This window comes from Calypte anna, chromosome 21 (assembly GCF_003957555.1).
Source record: "Calypte anna isolate BGI_N300 chromosome 21, bCalAnn1_v1.p, whole genome shotgun sequence".
Taxonomy (NCBI): Eukaryota; Metazoa; Chordata; class Aves; order Apodiformes; family Trochilidae; genus Calypte; species Calypte anna.
Window position 1 is genome coordinate 6,510,953 of NC_044266.1, and position 18,056 is coordinate 6,529,008.

General features: G+C 52.3%; 2 protein-coding genes across 2 annotated transcripts; one reads left to right on the forward strand and one right to left on the reverse strand.

The window, feature by feature from the left end:
* Positions 1–1,261: 1,261 nt before the first annotated feature.
* On the reverse strand, positions 1,262–9,264 carry PPIH (peptidylprolyl isomerase H). Its single transcript, XM_008491174.2, has 9 exons — positions 9,148–9,264; positions 8,640–8,704; positions 7,813–7,836; positions 7,259–7,303; positions 6,796–6,838; positions 5,370–5,462; positions 3,855–3,942; positions 2,546–2,586; positions 1,262–1,348 (listed from the first exon to the last, which is right to left on the reverse strand). Exons 1-9 carry the CDS (start codon positions 9,211–9,213, stop codon positions 1,280–1,282), a joined length of 534 nt encoding a protein of 177 aa, XP_008489396.1. The 5' UTR covers positions 9,214–9,264; the 3' UTR covers positions 1,262–1,279.
* A 2,535-nt stretch (positions 9,265–11,799) lies between these two features.
* Positions 11,800–17,165, forward strand: LOC103526182 (cyclin-T1-like). Its single transcript, XM_030463427.1, has 9 exons — positions 11,800–12,494; positions 12,739–12,820; positions 13,038–13,166; positions 13,617–13,677; positions 14,233–14,295; positions 14,404–14,449; positions 15,442–15,605; positions 15,930–16,000; positions 16,416–17,165. Exons 1-9 carry the CDS (start codon positions 11,800–11,802, stop codon positions 17,163–17,165), a joined length of 2,061 nt encoding a protein of 686 aa, XP_030319287.1.
* Positions 17,166–18,056: the final 891 nt, after the last annotated feature.

The following is an 18,056-nucleotide window of genomic DNA, read 5'->3' on the forward strand; positions in this document are numbered from 1 at the left end:
AGTCATCAATGAAGATATTGAACAGGACTGGGCCCAGCACTGATCCCTGGGGGACACCGCTGGTGACCGGCCGCCAACTGGAAGCAGCCCCATTCAGCACCACTCTCTGGGCCCGGCCCTCCAGCCAGTTCCTAACCCAGTGCAGAGTACGCTTGTCCAAGCTGTGGGCAGCCAGCTTTCTCAGGAGGATGCTGTGGGAGACGGTGTCGAAGGCCTTGCTGAAGTCCAGATAGACCACATCCACAGCCTTCCCCTCATCCACCAGGCGGGTCACCTGATCATAAAAGGAGATCAGGTTGGTCAGACAGGACCTGCCCTTCCTAAACCCATGCTGGCTGGGTCTGATCCCCTGTCCATCCTGCAGGTGCTGTGTGATTGCCCCCAGGATGATCTGCTCCATAACCCTGCCAGGCACTGAGGTCAGGCTGACGGGCCTGTAGTTTCCCGGGTCTTCCTTCCGGCCCTTCTTGTGGATTGGCGTGACAATTTCCTTTTGTTACAGCCTGCCTGCCTGCTGAAATTTGAAAAATCAGCAATCAAAAGGCTAATACAGCAGGGTTTTGATGAGCTGCAGCCTGGCACATTGAAATCTGGACAGATTGTTTTAAATACTTGTGGTTTTTACAGTGAGGTGGGTGGACAAATGGAAACAGAATACTGTACATCAGCCTGAGCTCTGTCTTGAGCCTATCAGTTTAACCAAAATGAAGCTTTGTAAAGCTTTAGCCATGTACAAAGCCTCGTTTGTAAAGCTTCAGCATAGTAAAAATGCTGGAAACATCTCCCTTTAGATGAGGACAGTCGTATATTTTTTGAGTTAAGGCAAGACTAGTGGAACACAAGGATTCCTCGGCTCTTCAGTGGTGGCAGACCCATGGTCCAAGTGCTCTTTCTCCTCTTTTCTTGATCCCTGCTTGCCCAGCACGCAGATATTCTGTTTTCTGTTGCAACTGGAGAGTTCCCCAACCTCCAGGTCAAAGTGAAGCCCAACCCCACCTCAGGCAGAGCTCCCACAACCCCATCTTCCCACTGACACCAAAATCCTATTCCCCCAGCACTGCCTGTGGGGCTCAAGGGCCTCAGAAAAAAAGCAAGTTCAGGGAGCTGAGCTGGCAGAAAACTAACACTGTTAGAGAGGTGTTTTCTGGTGTTTCACTGAACTGAGTCAGCTCTTCACAGGCTTGAAAGGGGAAATAAGTCAAGGGAAAAGTGGGGAGCAGAGCAGCTCAGCTGCACTGGGTGTCTGCAGACTGGGACTCACCACATCTCTTTCACTGCTTCACATTTCCCCACACTGGGAGATGACCACTGGTAGCTTGGGTTTGTTGTTGGGACCTGTGGGCACATTCTGGGGAGAAAAAAATACATAATGGTAAACCTTTAAAAAGTACAGCAAATTCAGTGAGTGGCAAGGACCTTAATACTGGTTAAGAGGTGTTTTTGCAACATGAGGAGCAGGGAAATCCAGACACAGCTCTGTGTCACAGAGAAGCATCAGCACACATTCTGGCAGTGGATCCAGCCAGAAGCTGGTGAACTCTGTGCACAGGTTTTTTGGGATACAGACCAGATCCTGATCCTTTGAATGGGAGGCAAGAAACAGCAAAATCTGGAGACACAGCAGGCATCATGTCACAAGGATGCTCTGGCTGAACTTTTTAAAGTTACTGATTTCAGCTTCAAGAGTCAAAGCAAGAAGGGGAATTCAAGTAAGAGACAACCACAAAGCAACCCTCATCCTGCACCTCTCATTCTGCTGTACTTGGCTGCTCTTTCAGCAGTCTCTGGTTTGCTTGAACTTGTCCCTCACTGCAGTGATGCACAAGCAGACACCACCACATCCCTTCTGGCACAGAGGGACAGCAACACAGGGATTCCTCCATGCCATACAGTTCCTTCCATGCCACCTTTTCTCAGCACCTAACAGCTCTCAGCTGTTTGCACCCCAATTTTTGGATTCAGTGCTGCCAAAGCCCTTGTGCCATGACTCAAGGAACACACCACTGCTTGTGAACTCTCAAGGAAAACACCCTGCCATGAGACCCACTCAGATCAGACACTGGTAGAAACCACCACCCCTGAGCCAATGTATCTTCAGCTCCTGGAAGCCACTCAGAAGATGGATTTAATTTTTTTTTATTAAAGGTGCTGATCACAGATCAGCAGGACTGATGATTTAGCACCCACTGAATAACTCCAGGCAATGGCACAGAAATGATCTGCCTTATGCTTTTGTCTGAGCTGCTGATGGAACAGCTTTCAGTTCAGCTTCCTGAACAAAGGCAAAGCAGTGCAAATACAGCCAAAACCCACAAGCCTCACTCAAAGACTAACAAGAGCACAGCATTTTTAAAGTCACTTTATATGACAGTTTGTGCCTCAACAGATTCCCTGCTATTTTATAATTCCAACAACCAATAATATCAACACTGCTATTCCCTGCTATCCTCTACAGACAGCAGAAGAGGAGAAAACAAGCCTGGTTAATCCTCTACATGACTTGGAAGGGTGGATATTCCCAGAGAAACAGGCAAATTCAACTTACTTCAATCTTTCTCATGACCAGCAGCCCATCAACGATTTTACCTAGAATGAGAAAATAAATCCACTTCAGGATGGCTGCTGCTCCCACACTCAGCACAGCCACACACACTGGTGTTCCTCCTGAGGAGTGCAGTGTAGAACTACTGGGCACCTCAGGGTTTGTTATTTATCTCTACAGTGATAAAGAAAACAATGAATTCTTAAAACATTTTAACATTCAGAACAGATCAAGCCCATTTCCCCACCACAGGAGCACGTACAGAAATACAGGTTCTGAGTGGGACCTACCACCAACTGTGCTAAAATACAGCAGGACTCTCCCTCTGTCAACAGAACCTTTGTAACAAGGCAAGAAAGGCAGTAGAACAACATCAGCTGTGCTCAAGAACCAGAGGCAGTGAGTAGAACATCAGCTTAAAGGCCCTGAAATCCTACAGCTCTTGTGGCAGGACGTGAGGAGTTAGCAGAGGTGGTTTCATAGAATTGTTCTCTAAAATTCTGCTGAGAGTGCAGAGAAAGCTGTCCCTTCCCTCCTCTGTCCCTTCTGCACCAGCACGAGGATTTCTGTAGCAACTTAATACACTGCTCAAGGAACAGATCTAGATTAAAGCTACCCTGGGAAAAATTCATAGAATCCTAGAATGGGCTGGGTTGGAAGGGAGCTCAGAGCTCATCAAGTCCAACCCTTGCTCCACTCCCCCCGTGGTTCCCAGCCCATGGCACTCAGTGCCACATCCAGGCTCTTTGGAAAGATCTCCAGACACGGAGAATCCACTACTTCCCTGGGCAGCCCATTCCAATGCCTGATCACCCTCTCCAGAAAGAAATTCTTTCTCATCTCCAACCTAAACCTCCCCTGGCACAACTTGAGACCCTGCCCTCTTGTCTTGCTGAGAGTTGCCTGGGAAAAGAGCCCAACCCCCCCTGGCTCCAACCTCCTTTCAGGGAGTTGCAGAGAGTGATGAGGTCTCCCCTGAGCCTCCTCTTCTCCAGCCTCAACACCCCCAGCTCCCTCAGCCCTTCCTCACAGCATCTCTGCTGGATCCCTTCACAGCCTCCTTGCTCTTCTCTGGACCTGCTCCAGCACCTCAAGCTCCTTCCTGAGGGGCTGAGGGGCCCAGAACTGGACACAGGACTCAAACCCTCACCAGGGATTTAATTTCAGCAATAATCCATCTCAGTATCTGATTTATAGGTATCTCTGCTGGTCTGAGCCACAGGGGAAGAACAAGCAGGCCCTGGGTGTTTATTTCAGGAGCTGTGCCAGTGTTCCTGAGCTGGTTCACCAGGTGTCCACACCAGGTACTCACCAAACACCACGTGCTTTCCATCCAACCAGTCACATTTGGAGCATGTAATGAAGAACTGACAGCCATTGGTACTTGGGCCACTGTTTGCCTGGGGGTTGAGAATGGCAAAATTAGGTAACAGGTACAAATTATGATTTCCCCATGTAGCACATAGGGAAGAGCTGCTACACCCATCCTCACTTGTTTTTATCTTACAGCTCTACAAACCAAAAAACCACAAGATCTACAGGAGAGAACCCTGTGCTGGACATGGCTCCCAGTCTGGTCATACCAGCATGCACAAAATCTGCATCTCCAGCTTTTTATTACACATCTGTGAAAGCTCGTTCTGCACAAGACTGTGCTGAAATCTGGGCTCTAGAGCATGCTCCTGAAAAAAAGGGTTACAATTATTGGCAATGAGCACTTGCTGGTGTGGTGTTGTCCAGGGGAAAACTGAAAGTCAGGAAACAAGGCAGAAAAAAAAAAAAAAGGAATCCAATTTCTGCTCTTTGGAAGGTTATAAATAATAGAGAATAAAAGTAATACAGAATAAAGTATTGGATAAAAAAGGTATCTGTTCTGAAGATCAGGATGAGAAAGCCAATGATTACAGTGGCACAGGCTTCACAGAACAGGGCTATGCAGATTTCAAATTTAATTCTCACCAAGCCCAACACCCAGAGCATTTGTGCTCTGCTAAGGAAACATCTCTGCAACACTTAAGTTGAGTTCTTTTGACAACCAGGAGGTGCTAAAGATGTTTCTGGGCTAACAAGTGAACTGGGCAAGCACTGAAGCTGCAGGACTGTAAGGACCAGCCTGGAAAGGTCCAGCAGGGATGGACCATGGGTTGGCCCAGCAGAACAACTCCAGTGCCATTCCACTTTGACACAAAACTGGTAATACTTGCATGGAATTCACTTGCATGGTGACTCTTCTGGGGCTCTGAGGAATAACTACTCCAAATTATGAATGCCCAGAGCAAGTAGTTTTAAGGGCAGGGCAGCTGAGCAAGCTGGGGGAGAAGCAGCTGCAGCCAGGAACACTGAACCACTGGTTCCACTTGCTTTCTATTGCAAAAGTCAGTGGATTGTTCCTACCAGATAATGTGCAATAGTTCCAGTTTTTCCTGCAAGGTTGAGCAGGAAGGTGTTATAAAAGATACTGTGATAATGCTGCCATGGCTTTGAGACTCCCAAAGCTCTTTGTTTCATCCTTACTGAGCTCAGTGTTTGATAACACTGCCAGGGAAGACAGAACACACTGCTTGCTGCTGTACAAACCCTGTAAGGATCTGCCTGTTCTGAAAGATGCTCAGTGCCTGCCCCAGCTCTCCCAAAAGGTAAGAAAGGATGGTGAAGGATCCCTCTTGTGTTACTCAACAGATTAACCTATGAAAAGCCAACGATAAGTGGAAAGTTGGTCTTCCAGATCTTGTATCTAATATTGGGAGATTTCCACTGCCTGGCAAATACTTTTCACACTTTAGAGAATATTTTTTTATTCCCAGAATGTCCCTTTTTTTCTACTCACCATAGAGAGCAGCCCAGGAGCAGAGTGTTTCAGCTTGAAGTTTTCATCTGCAAAAGGTCCCCTATAGATACTGGCTACTCCAGTGCCATCTCCCTGCACAAGGAAGGTGCCCAGTCAGACACAGCATTTGCTCTGTATCAGCTACCAACTTGAAAATCCCCAAGCATGACAGGGTTAAACTCAGACCAAAATCCCCAAGCATGACAGGGTTAAACTCAGACCAAAATGGATGCTGTACTGCCATTAATACACACATTAATATACTCATTAATATACACATTAATACACACATTAATACACACATTAACACACACATTAACACACACATTAACACACACATTAATACACACATTCAATGGTTCATTTCCAGAGAGGGACACCAACTGGTTTCTAACTACACAGAACATCATTTGCCATCCATGTGTTGGCAGAACCCCACTGGGATGGTAAGAATTGAGTTGAAGCCCCCCAGGATGAGCTGGGGGCTTGCATGAACCCACCTGAAGTGGGCAGAGAAAAGGGAGGAGCTGTAGAAGCATGAGGTGCTGTGAGAAGGGAAGCAGACATGGCTGTGTGGGACAAGTTTGCTGCTGGAATGGTTACTGATTTCACCTGGTATTCTGTGACTGTGCTGGAAACAGCAAGGAGAGCTTCTAACCTCCAGACTTTCTGATTTCTGTTTTACCTTTCCCCAAGCTGAGACATCTTATATTTAACTTCAGTCACTGGTTGTGACATGGGAAAATACAGCCTGTCTTTGGGGCCAGCAAGACTGTTCTTATTCCACATGTGGCTTTGTAGGAAGTATAATTGATCAATTATAAATCCTGGTGCCATCTGCAATGCTTGTTGAACTCCAGTGGAAGGAATCAGAGCAGCACCACAATTGCCAACTACCTGGAAACCTGGTGTGGCTGAGCCACCTGCTGGGCAGTCAGTATTTCCAGTTACTTTCATGCAAGTTTTTAATTAAAAAAGCCTTATTGCTCCCCCCAGATTTAGGAAACACTTCCAGAAATTAAATCATTTTACTGGGTTGTAGGACAGTGAAGAAACCCTGTGGTCCTCCAGCCTTCCCCATAGACTCTGCTAATCCTCCAGCCAGAGGGCACAAAGTCTTCTCTATTTTAAAACATTTCACTAACAAAAAGTTACTTTTGATTGAAACTCTCTCTCACTCTAGATACTTGGCTCTGTGGTTAGGCTGTCTCTCCACAAAGCTAGTAAAAACTTGCAAGGTTTCTTATTTGGGAGTACAGAAGGGGAAAGACAACAGGTAAAAAACCCCACAATCTTTGCAACTTGGAAAAGCCTCTAATTGCACTGCCAGGCTTTCTTTTGATAAGAAATGTTTTGGGAAGGAGAAGGGATGTTCACCACAGACTGGATTTGTTTTCTAGTACAAAAGGAATACAGAAGTACATACGTTGACAAAGTCACCTCCTTGGATCATGAAATCCTTTATTACCCTGAAGAAGGAAAACAGCACTTAGTTCTAACACACAAATGCCTCAGGAAGCTTCATATGTGACAAAAAGGAGTTCTAGCATTGAACACAACTAAAGTTGTTAGGTTCTAGGAATGCTACAGCCAAAAATCTGCAATATTCACCACTGGTTGCTCTCAGGTCATTTGGGACCTGCTGCTGTTTGGCCAGGGAGAGCCATTAGGTGACAGAAGTCAGAAAGCCACCTCCAACCAGGCATACCAGGAACAGGGGATTTTCCCAGTCACCCCATCAGCCTCATCTGCCAGCACCCCAAAGTGCAGGATGTTATCAGGCACAGCCTACAAATGCCTCCCAGACCACGAGTGCCTTGAGGCAGGTCTCAAAACCCCCTCTTACTCAGGCTGCTACTGCAGTCCCTACACAAAAGCACATGAATTACCTGTGGAAAGTGCTTCCTTTATACCCTATAGGGACACCATCTTTCCTACAAGGAAATAAAAAGGTAAAACATTGCAATTTACTGGATAAACCAACATAGAACCCACCCAGAAATTCAGAGTCCCAAAAGACTGCCCCATACCTTAGTAAATGCTTTTCCCTACAACCTAAAACCTCACCTGCTGGGGCCTGGCTCTCAGCTCCTGCCCTGGGGCCAAGGGAAACCTCAGTCAGGCACAGGCAATGCCACCATTCCCTACAACACCCACACCATCACCTTGACAGGATCTCACCACAATCTGCAGCACAAGGAGGTGGGGTTTGCAGACAAGGCTTCTTAGAGCATCCCCAGCACAACACAGCTGTGCCCAAAAGGCAAAGTCTGCAGCTCTGCACCCAAGCCCATCACCGTGGTGTCAGAGCAGATGCTGACAACCTTCCCTGGGTTTGTACTGACAGAGAAAGAAAAACACACTCAGCCTTCTTCCCTCTCCCTCAGCCCTGTTCCTCAGAGCAAGCTACTTCAAAGGACTGTGTAATGCTATGTTCACTTACCTGAATTCACCTGTACAAAACTGCCTGGAAAACAAAAGAAAAACAGAACCTGAGCCACATCTGAACTCTGAGGACACCCAGGGCTGCATCCAGCAAACAGGCACTGACTGGGGTGCAGCATCTCCCCCACTGCATCAGGGATGTCCCCAAGGAGAGGGGAACCAGCAGCAACTCCTCCCCAATTCCATTCCAAAACAGACTTGTGCACTTCTTCCAGCTGAGGAAGTCAGATATTTAACAGTGAGCTTGTCAGAAACTGAAGGTGGAGGAGGCACCTTGGTTCACAGAGAACACAGGATATTCATTTAGCCCCTGGCAGTGGGAAGTCCAAGTGTTACATCCTTCACCCAGGGGCAGAGAACCCATCAAGGTTCTGCCTTTTATAAACACACTGAGCAAATCAAAAAGCTTCACCTAAGGGGCAGAGAAGGATTGAAGTCCTCCAGCTGCCAGCCAGATGGGCTGCCCTGATGGATCAGAGTGTGGAACAGTGATGGATCAGAATGTGGAACAGCCACTGCTCTCAGGGAACAGAAAGAGCAGCAAAGGAGTTTCAGGCAGGGGGCTCAGGGAAGGGGATTCAGGCAAGGGGTCCAGGGCAGGGGGTTTGGGGCAGGGGGTTCAGGCAAGGGGTCCAGGGCAGGGGGTTTGGGGCAGGGGGTTCAGACAGAGGGTTCAGGCAGGGGGCTCAGGGTAGGGGGTTCAGGGCAGAGGGTTTGGGGCAGGGGGTTCAGGCAGTTCTGGGGGGCCCCAGAGACAGCCCTGCACCCTAAAGCTCTCGCAGCCCATGTCCAGCCCCTGCTGCTGGAACGCTGACTGCTCCCTACCTGAAGTTCTCTGCCGTTTTGGGTACAACATCAGCGAACAGCTCGATCTTCATGCGGCCCACCTCCTGGGGAGAGGGAGGGACAGATCAGCCTTCTGGCCCTTCACACACACCTCAGCACCCGGGGAAATCCCACTAATTCAGCTTCCTGACGCATTTCTCATTCCTGCAACCCCCACATCCTCCCAAGCCCCCCGATGCAACCTGCTGCACAACACCCGCTCTCCTGCCCACCCTTTCCATGCAATCCTGCAGTTCCCTCCTGCTGCATCACTCCAGCGGCTCAGCCTTACCCCGCAATGGCCCCTTCAGCCCCCCTGTACCCCAACTCATCCCTGCAGGACCCGCACCCCTGCGAACCCTCTCCCGGAGCAGCCCCTCCGGTGCATCCTCAAGGTCCCGGTGCGCTCCCTAAGCCCCCGCTGCTTCCCCGCCAGCCCCTCCACCCCCCCACCGGCACCACCCCGGCCCGGCGCTGTTGGGTCCGGGTCCGGAACGCCCTGACCCACCTGCCCGCCGATGCTGACATCGAAGAAGACCACGGGGTTGTTGGGGTTGGCGGCCAGCGCCGACATGGCGTCCCGGTCTGCCGGAAGCGGAAAGCGTGTCAGGGGCTGAGGGTGGGACGGGGGCTGTGCCCACCCGCTACCGGGATAACGGGGCTGGGCCGGGAGAGTCCTGGTGGTCCGGACTCTGCGGGGCGGTCCGTGGGTCCAAGAGCGGGTCCACCGCCCCTGCTCACAGCCCTGCCCCGCGTTCTGCCCCGTGGCACCAGAGGAGGCCCGGGGGGTGTCCGAGGCGTGGTAGTGGGGTTTGGGTGTCGGTGTTGATTGTTCAGGTCACTGGTTTTGTCCCTCGTGGGTCACTCCGTGTTTCCTAGAAGCACAGCGCTCATTTCCAGGGCCGGGATGCAGCCCCCCACCCACCGCTGCTCCTTGCTGCCGAGCATGCCCGATCCACCCGGGAGGTTCCCCCGGGGGCTGGGTTCAGGGCAGGGGGTTCGGGTCAGGGGGTTCAGGCAGGGGGTTCAGGGCAGGGGTCTCAGGGCAGGGGTCTCAGGGAGGGGGTTCAGGGCAGGGGGTTCAGGACAGGGGGTTCAGGACAGGAGGTTCAGGCAGGAGGTTCAGGAAGGGGGTTCAGGAAGGGGTACAGGCAGGGGGTTCAGGACAGGGGGTTCAGGAAGGGGGTTCGGGGCAGGGGGTTCAGGAAGGGGGTTCAGGCAGGAGGTTCAGGACAGGGGGTTCAGGGCAGAGGGTTCAGGCAGGGGCTTCAGGCATGTCGCCTCCTTTAGCTGAGCAGTGCAGAGTGGAGATAGGAAATCCCTGGTGCCTTGGTGTGAGAGTTTAATGGGTTGGGGCAAGTGGCACCTAAAGGGAAGGTCCTGAGGCATCAAAGCTTCCCTGAAGGTCACTGTGTGGGCTTTGATCAAGGACATCAGCTTCGTGTTCCAGAGCTTCAGCATCCCGGGGTGCTGAGGAAGGAGAGGAGGTTCTTGCTTCCAAAGAAGTGGATGAGGTGGGGGTCCTGGCTAATGCTTTTCTCCAAGCATGACTGGCACATTTTCAGTACTCCTGTCAATGCTTTTGCAGCCAGTCAAGGCTGTGGGCTTGGACAGGTTTTCCTTGGACTCATTAGTCAGTTCTGCAGAGTCACTGGAATGCTGCTCAACACCTGGATGGTCAGGTCATGGTGTTTCCAACAGCTCCTGTCCCTACACAGCAGGCAGGGCAGCTCCAAGCCAAACACTCACACCCCCAGACCAACCCAAGACACATTTATGTGAGTTACAAGACTTGACCTCAAGATAAAACTCTCAGCAAGAAGAGTGATGCTGGAATCCAAGACTTTTGGGCAATAAGACCTACAGCAATGCAACTGGAAAGCAAGGGTCTGAAGGGACAGATGCCCAAGAAGCCAAGTGCTGAGGACACAAGGATGCAGGGAACGAATCCCTGGGAAACTGGATGGACAGAGATCACAGATGCTGATAGAATTGTGAGTGACATTGCAGAAGAGAACCATCAAGAAACTTCCAAATCAAGAGACCAGTCTGCACTTTGGATTTGTCATGAGAGAGAAGACACTACCACTCAGCACTGTGCTGAGGAGTAAAAGGCTTTCCAGTGATGATGCCCGAGATGCACAACTTGCTCTGTGAGGACAAAGAGGTCTAAGGAAGCTCTAAGCACATGGGGGGGCTGGAGAAGCCAAGGAGCATTTGGGATGTAAAGATGGGGTGAGGTGGAGGAGATGGGGTGCAGGGGTTGCTGGAGAGGATTCATGGAGCTGTGGGGTGGTGTGAAGAAGATTGGGTACACAGTGCCCCAAAGAAGGGGCTGATGTTTCCCCTCCTATCCCCACCCCAGATCATCCGTGAGCAGAAGCACCATCAGCTGGGGAAGATTCAAACCATTGGCAGCACCAGCACGGCAGCCTCGGGGCCAAACACCTCCAGCTCCAGAGCAGGAGTCCCACTGAGTCTCTGGATGGGCTGAGGGACATCAACCAACACTCCCTCAACAGCTTCCAGATGAAAACCAGCAAGCAGCTTTACACACCCCTTCCATACACAGCCAGTCCCTGCACACCTGGGCATACACCAGGTGTGTGTGGCTCTGTGCCTCTTGCACGCCTCCTCTCTCTCACAAGTGTGGCCCTGGTGGCCTTGCACACCTGGCCTTTGCACACATGGCCTCTGCACAGGCAAAGCTGTGCACACCCCTGCCCTTGTGCACACCCTTGCACACCCTTTCCCCTTCCTGCACACAGTCCTCACACCCCCCTTTTGCACATGCTGGTGTTGCACAACCCCAAGAACCCAGGACAGGGGGGATCTGAGATGGTAGGGGAAGCCCAGGCAGGGTCCTGAGGCAGGTCTTGGGGGTAATGGGGAGCCCAGGAGGGGTGTGGTGGTTGGAACATTGGGGTGCTCAGGAGGGTGTGGTGGTTGGAACATTGGGGTGCTCAGGAGGGGTGTGGTGGTTGGAACATTGGAACCCCTGCCCCCCTTAGCAACCAGTGTGCATCAGAACACACAGTAGGAACCAGGGCCAGCGAGCACATCACTGGCTCCTCTCCTGCACTGCTCTGCCTCCATTCCTCACTGTGCCCATTACCGGCCAATTGCTATGGAGATCCCACGGGCTGGCATGGCTCGTGGCATGGCTCATGGCATGGCTCGTGGCAATGCTGGTGGCAATGCTGGTGGCATGGCTGGTGGCAATGCTGGTGGCATGGCTGGTGGCATGGCTGGTGGCAATGCTGGTGGCAATGCTGGTGGAAGAGCTGGTGGCATGGCTGGTGGCATAGCTGGTGGCAATGCTGGTGGCAATGCTGGTGGAAGAGCTGGTGGCATGGCTGGTGACATGGCTGGTGGCAATGCTGCTGGCATGGCTGGTGGCAGGGCTGGTGGAAGAGCTGGTGGAATGGCTGGTGACATGGCTGGAGGCATGGCTGGTGGCAATGCTGCTGGCAATGCTGCTGGCAATGCTGCTGGCATGGCTGGTGACAGGGCTGCTGGCATGGCTGGTGGCAATGCTGGTGACATGGCTGGTGGAAGAGCTGGTGGAAGAGCTGCTGGCATGGCTGGTGGCAATGCTGGTGGCAATGCTGCTGGCATGGCTGGTGGCAATGCTGGTGGCAATGCTGCTGGCATGGCTGGTGGCAATGCTGGTGCCAATGATGGTGACATGGCTGGTGGCACTGCTGGTGGCACCTCGGGCCAGCAGTGGTACTTCAGCCGCCAGCAGCTGGAGCAGAACCCTTCGTGCCGGGCCGGGCTGAAGCCTAGCAGGGAGCTGTGGTACCGGCAGCAGGCAGCAGGGCTCCTGCAGGACATGGGGCAGCAGCTCAGCCTGTACCCAGCCACACTTGGGCTTGAGTGGGGAGAGGAGTGGGGAGAGGTGGCTCCTTTGGGGAGCAGGGAGAGCTGCAGGGGGTGTGGGGAGGGCTGGGGAGTGGGAATGGAAGGAGAGGAGCCCAGCGTGGGAGCTCAGCTCAGGGACAAGGAAAGGCAGGGACCTCTGGGCAGCAGGCAGAGAGAGTGTAGGGGAGCCAGGGGGTGCCATGGGGTCTGTGTGTTTCCTTAACAAGCCCATCAGCTCCCAGCTCACCATCAACACGTCCATCCTCTACATGCACCGCTTCTATATGGTGCAATCCTTCACCCAGTTCCACAGAAACGTGAGTCTGCTGGGGCCTGGGGGGTGGAGGGCTCTGGGAATGCCCCAGCCCTGCTCCTGCTGCCTGGCAGCCAGCTGAGGGGGGATGTGGGGGCATGGACGTTGGGAAGGCACAAGGGGCAGCTTCCAGAAGTCACTGGAGACTCCAACTTCTGCTTTCATCTTGAACTTACTAGCATTACAACAAAATTTTAAAAAGCTGGTTTTTTTCTGTGCAGTTGGTTGCCTCAGCAGCCCTGTTCCTGGCAGCCAAGGTGGAGGATCAGAAGCGTTCTGCTTGTGAGGTGGTCAAGGTGGCATGGGCGTGCCTGCACCCCATGGAACCTCCTCTGGATCCCGAGAGTGAGGTAGGAGTGGGGATGGAAGAACCCTGCTCTGAGGAGAGGGCAGGAGGAATGGGAATGGTAGAAGTGTGCTGCATCCTCTTGTTCTCTGCTGTGCTGCTGTAAAAGGGGCTCAGCCATGCAGTGTGGTGATGCCTGGCTGAAAAGCAGAAGGCAAAAGTGGCTTCTTCCTCCTCTCTGCTGCTTGTACAGCCGTGGTGGGCAGTGCAGAGGAGCAGGAGGTGAGGGCTGTGCATCCCAATGCAGCCATCCCCCAGGGAAGCACAAGCATGAGAGCACATCCAGCCCAGTGCTCTGCTTGCTGGCAGGGAGTCTGTGCCACTTTCCCCAGTGCAGATCAGCAACAAGATTCCCCTTTGCTATTTTTACCTCCCTGAGAAAAGCAAAGGCTTATGGAAATGTGCAGGCTTTATACTCAGTGCCTCAGTGTCACTGACTTGCTCTCCACCCCAGGCTTTCCTGCATCAGACTGAGGACATACTGAGTATGGAGAGCATCATCCTGGAGACCCTGGGTAAGTTTCTGAAAGCCCACGGGCTGCCACAACAATCCCAGACCCGAGAGGCTTCCATGGAGAAGAGAGCCCAACCACACAGCTGGAAAGCAGATGTGGCCAGGGAGAAAGCAAGAGTCCAGACAACAAGAGCCCTTTTTCATGCCACTCCTCCTGCTTTCCTTTTAACCTCAGTTCTCTTCAGGTGTAACGTGGGTCAGGTTCAGTGCTCAGAGACATTAAAGTGTGGCTCATCTCTTTTTTTTTTCCCCTCCTCAAGAGGGTTTGAACCAAGCAGACTCTGCTCTTGAATGCTCTGGTCCTGTGAGGAGGAAGCAGTTGGTGCTGGGAGCCTTCTAACAAAACCTGGGCTGGAAGTTAATGTTTTAATCATCCAGCTGAACATGAGGGAAACCAAACCAGCCCAACTTCAAACTGCTTTCATCTGAGCAGAGAGCAGGGGCTGTAGGAGGGAAGGGGAGAAGGCCTTGTCCCCCAGGAGCAGGGAATGCAAGGTTCATGGATCTGTGAGGGTGTGCTGCTGATTTCTGATGGTCACTTGTCTGTGTCCTGCAGGTTTTGAGACCACTGTTGAGCACCCCCATATGCACGTGGTGAAGTGCACACAGCTCGTGCAAGGTGAGCTATCTTGTGTTTGGTGGTGAGAGGCCCAGGGTTCTTGTGGTAAGATGGAACAATTGTCAGGGTCTGCAGACTAACCCATGGCATCTGTCTTTTCTCTTTCAGCCAGCAAGGACGTTGCCCGAACTGCCTATTTCCTGGCTACCAAGAGGTTATTATTTTATAGTTGATGCCTATTTGGTGTTAGCTGGGGAAAAAGTGTGCTGCTGGTGACCCCTGGGGCAGTGGTCAGCCTGTGAGCCTCTGAGAATCAGTTGGTTTGGTTCAGCAAGAGCTCGCTGCTGGTGTCAGCTACCAGCCTGGACACAGGGCAGATGGGGCTGCTCAGGAGCCTCACTGCCTGCCTTGCTGGGGAGTTAGTTACCTCGGCTGCCAGGCTTCCTTGTGTGCACTCCTGAGTCACCCTGGTGCTCTTCTCAGCCAAAGCACCAGGGCTTTGCCCAAAAATCATTTGGGAAAGATGAAAGACTTCCTAAAAGCTCAAAAAAGGCCAGTTTGCTCCTGGAATGCCATGCCAGTGCTTGCAGCTGGAAGTATCTTCTCAGACTGAGCAGAGGTGAGGGCTGGATCCCAGCCTTTCTCTTCCTCCCTGGAAGAAGGGCTGGAGCAGGGCAGGACTGTGCCTCACTGCCCCTGCACAAGCCCTAGAGCCTGGAGGGGCCAAGAAGAAAGCTGGGGAAGGACGTTTCAAAAGAGTGTGTAGACAAGGGGTAGCTGGAAGAGAGGAGATTCAGGTTAGCCATTAGGAAGAAATTCTTTGGTGTGAGGGTGGGGAGACACTGGGACAGATTATCCAGTGAAGCTGTGGCTGCCCCATCCCTGGAAGTGTTCAGGACCAGCCTGGATGTGGCTTGGAGCAACCTGGGCTAGTTGGAGGTGTCCCTGCTCATGCAGCATGGTTGGATCTAGAAGATCTTTAAGGTTCCTTCCAGACAAACCCATTCCGTGATTCTTTGAGTTGATGGAGTTCCATGGACCCAAATAAGCTGCAGGGCAGGGGGGAAGAAGCTGGTGCAGCAGCAGGGTTCACCTAGAGGAGGGGAGGACTGGCAGGGTCTTTTCAGTGGGTCCTGATGATGAGGGCTGAAGTGTGTGCTTGAGAGCTCACAGCTTTCTGTTTCTCCTTCCACCTGGTGCCCTCAGCCTGCACTTGACCACGTTCAGCCTGAGGTACCCCCCTGCTGTGGTCGCCTGTGTCTGTGTCCACTTGGCCTGTCAGTGGTGCAACTGGGAGATCCCAGTGGCCACGGAGGGGAAGCCCTGGTGGGAAAACATCGATGACACTGTGACCCTGGACCTCCTAGATGGTAAGTTGTGGAGTAAGGTTCCTTCCCAAAGGCTGTTCAGTTGTTTTGGGATCTGTATTCCTGGCTCTGCCCATCAAACATGGCTGGCATGCCACATGGCCTCCAGGGATTGCCAAGGTTTGCCATGCAGCAGCTTCTCTGAGACAAGAGATGTCCCAGGGCACACAGGGAGATGAGTTTCAATGTGATGAGGACTCCCAATCCTCAGGGTTTCCTCTGTAGGAGCAGCTCCACCACCTTGGTAGCTCCACTTCATTAGTAACTGGTTTCCTGCTGGCCTGCTCACCTCTCGCCCTCCTGCCTGGGTTTGTGTTTCCTCTGCAGAACTGACCAACGAGTTCCTGCGAATCCTTGCCAAAACTCCCAAGCAGCTCAAACACATCAGGATATGGCGGGTAAGAATCTTTGCTTTGGAGCAAACGGTGCTTGCAGGAGAACAATTGCTCTGAGCTCTTCCGTGGCCCCTCTGGTGTCAGGAGCAGCAGCACAGCACCGGGGTGAACACTCTGTCTGCCAATGTCACCTCAGAGCTCATCCACCTGAATTAACTCCTTAGAGACCTTGGTTGTTTAAGTGCAGCAGGGACAGGAGGGACTTTTACCAGCAGGAGGGGTGAGGGCAAAGTGGGTCTGTCTGTACGGGAGAGCTTGTGCTGCACCAGGAGAGCTGCTTGCAGCAAAGCAGCTCTGGTGACAGCCCAAAGCAAATGACCAGTCATAGAATCATAGAATCATAGAATCATAGAACTGGCTGGGTTGGAAGGGACCTCAGAGATCATCAAGCCCAACTCCATCACTGATATTCTTCCAGCCCAAGAATGTTTTTGATGACAGTGAAGATGATTGCCTGTGGGAAGATGTGAAACCCTCGACCAGCGCGGGGCCTTCCCTGCTGCCCGTGGCTGACTCGTGTGCTGAGCAGAGCAGTGCAGAGGTGTCCCAGCCTGACCACTGCCATCCCTCAGCCACTCTGGAGATCACTGAGACTCGCCCTAAAACCAAAAGCTCCTTGGCAGCTGGAGGTTCCTCACATCAAGAGGGCACTGGCAACGGGAAGCGAGGCAGCAAGAGGAAGGTGTCCCTGGAGGAGTACCGGGCCAAGCACCGCAAGGAGCTGGCAGCACACATGAAGGAACTGGAGAACTTTGCCACCAACCTGAGATCCCAGTATGCCCGTGCTGCCCAGGAGCTGCAGGTTGAGACACTGAACGACATCCCTCTGCCCATCCCTCAGCAGGGCCCCCAGCCCAGCCCCGAGCCTCCCAAAGGCCACGCTCCCCACGGCTCCTCTCGCAAGAGGCCCCTGAAGGAGGAGGTGGCAGCCACATCCACAGCCAGGGCTGGCACCCTGGAGCACCAGCCCAGAGCCAGCAAAGTCCCCAGAGGCCCCCCCGGGCCATCCCAGCACCTCCACCCACCCAAGGACAGGAAATCCCAGGGCATGCAGGGCCAGCTCTCCAACCCCCAGCCCTCTGGCACCCCCAGATCTGGGGAGGGTCCCTCAACATCAAGGCGCCCTGCCATGCCCTCAAAATCTTGCCTCCGCCCTCTCCCCAAGTAAAAATCCTTATTGATCCTGAGTTTTCAGAGGGCCAAACCCCCAAAACCATCATGTGGTGATGTGAAAAGGCTCACCACTGCCTCATGAGGAACTAGGTTCATTATGTTATAGGTTGTTTTATTATTTCCTAGCAGTTTAATACACTAAACGTACTCCTGATGAGGCTTCAGATAGATACTTAAGTCATAGTGTGTCAGATGCTAAAATATGTCAGAACTATTGATGTATGTTTCAATGTCATAAAGTTTTAAACTGTTTTAAAATACTTCCAGCAGTGACGTGTATCTTTGTGTCGTGTTCAGTTGAATTTTCTGGTGCTGCATGGGGGCCCTGACCCTCACATGGAACCCTACCCACACCAACACCAAAAATCAGGCTATGGGTTGGAGTATTACCCAAACCCTCAAACATACCACCCCTCAACTCATAAATTAATGTAATCCAAGTATTGCCCTTTACTGAGAGCAGCAGTTGTTACTCTGGCTAAAGCTAAATAGTCAGGATTGCTCACATTTTCTTCCAAAAACTCTCCAACAAGCACCACCAGTAAGCCCCACATCACTAAACACTTCTTACCAACCTCTTTCAGAACGCTGAACTCCTCCAAAGAGCCTCTTGCTGTTCCACTGACCTCATTCCAGGGTTGAACCCTGCAGCAGTTATCATGGGGAGAACCCAAAAAATACCAAGACAGAGCAAACACCCACTGCACTGGCCAGAAGCCCCCAGCCCTGTTCTGCAGAGCTCCAAGCACAACACAGCCCCAGAGCAGAGTTGGTGGCTTAATTACCCTGGACCCTTCCCCACAGGCTCCTGGGAAAGCCCCACATCCACCTGAGTGGCCACACCTGGGCTACTCCATCCCCAGCTGGGAGACCATCAGAGAACATC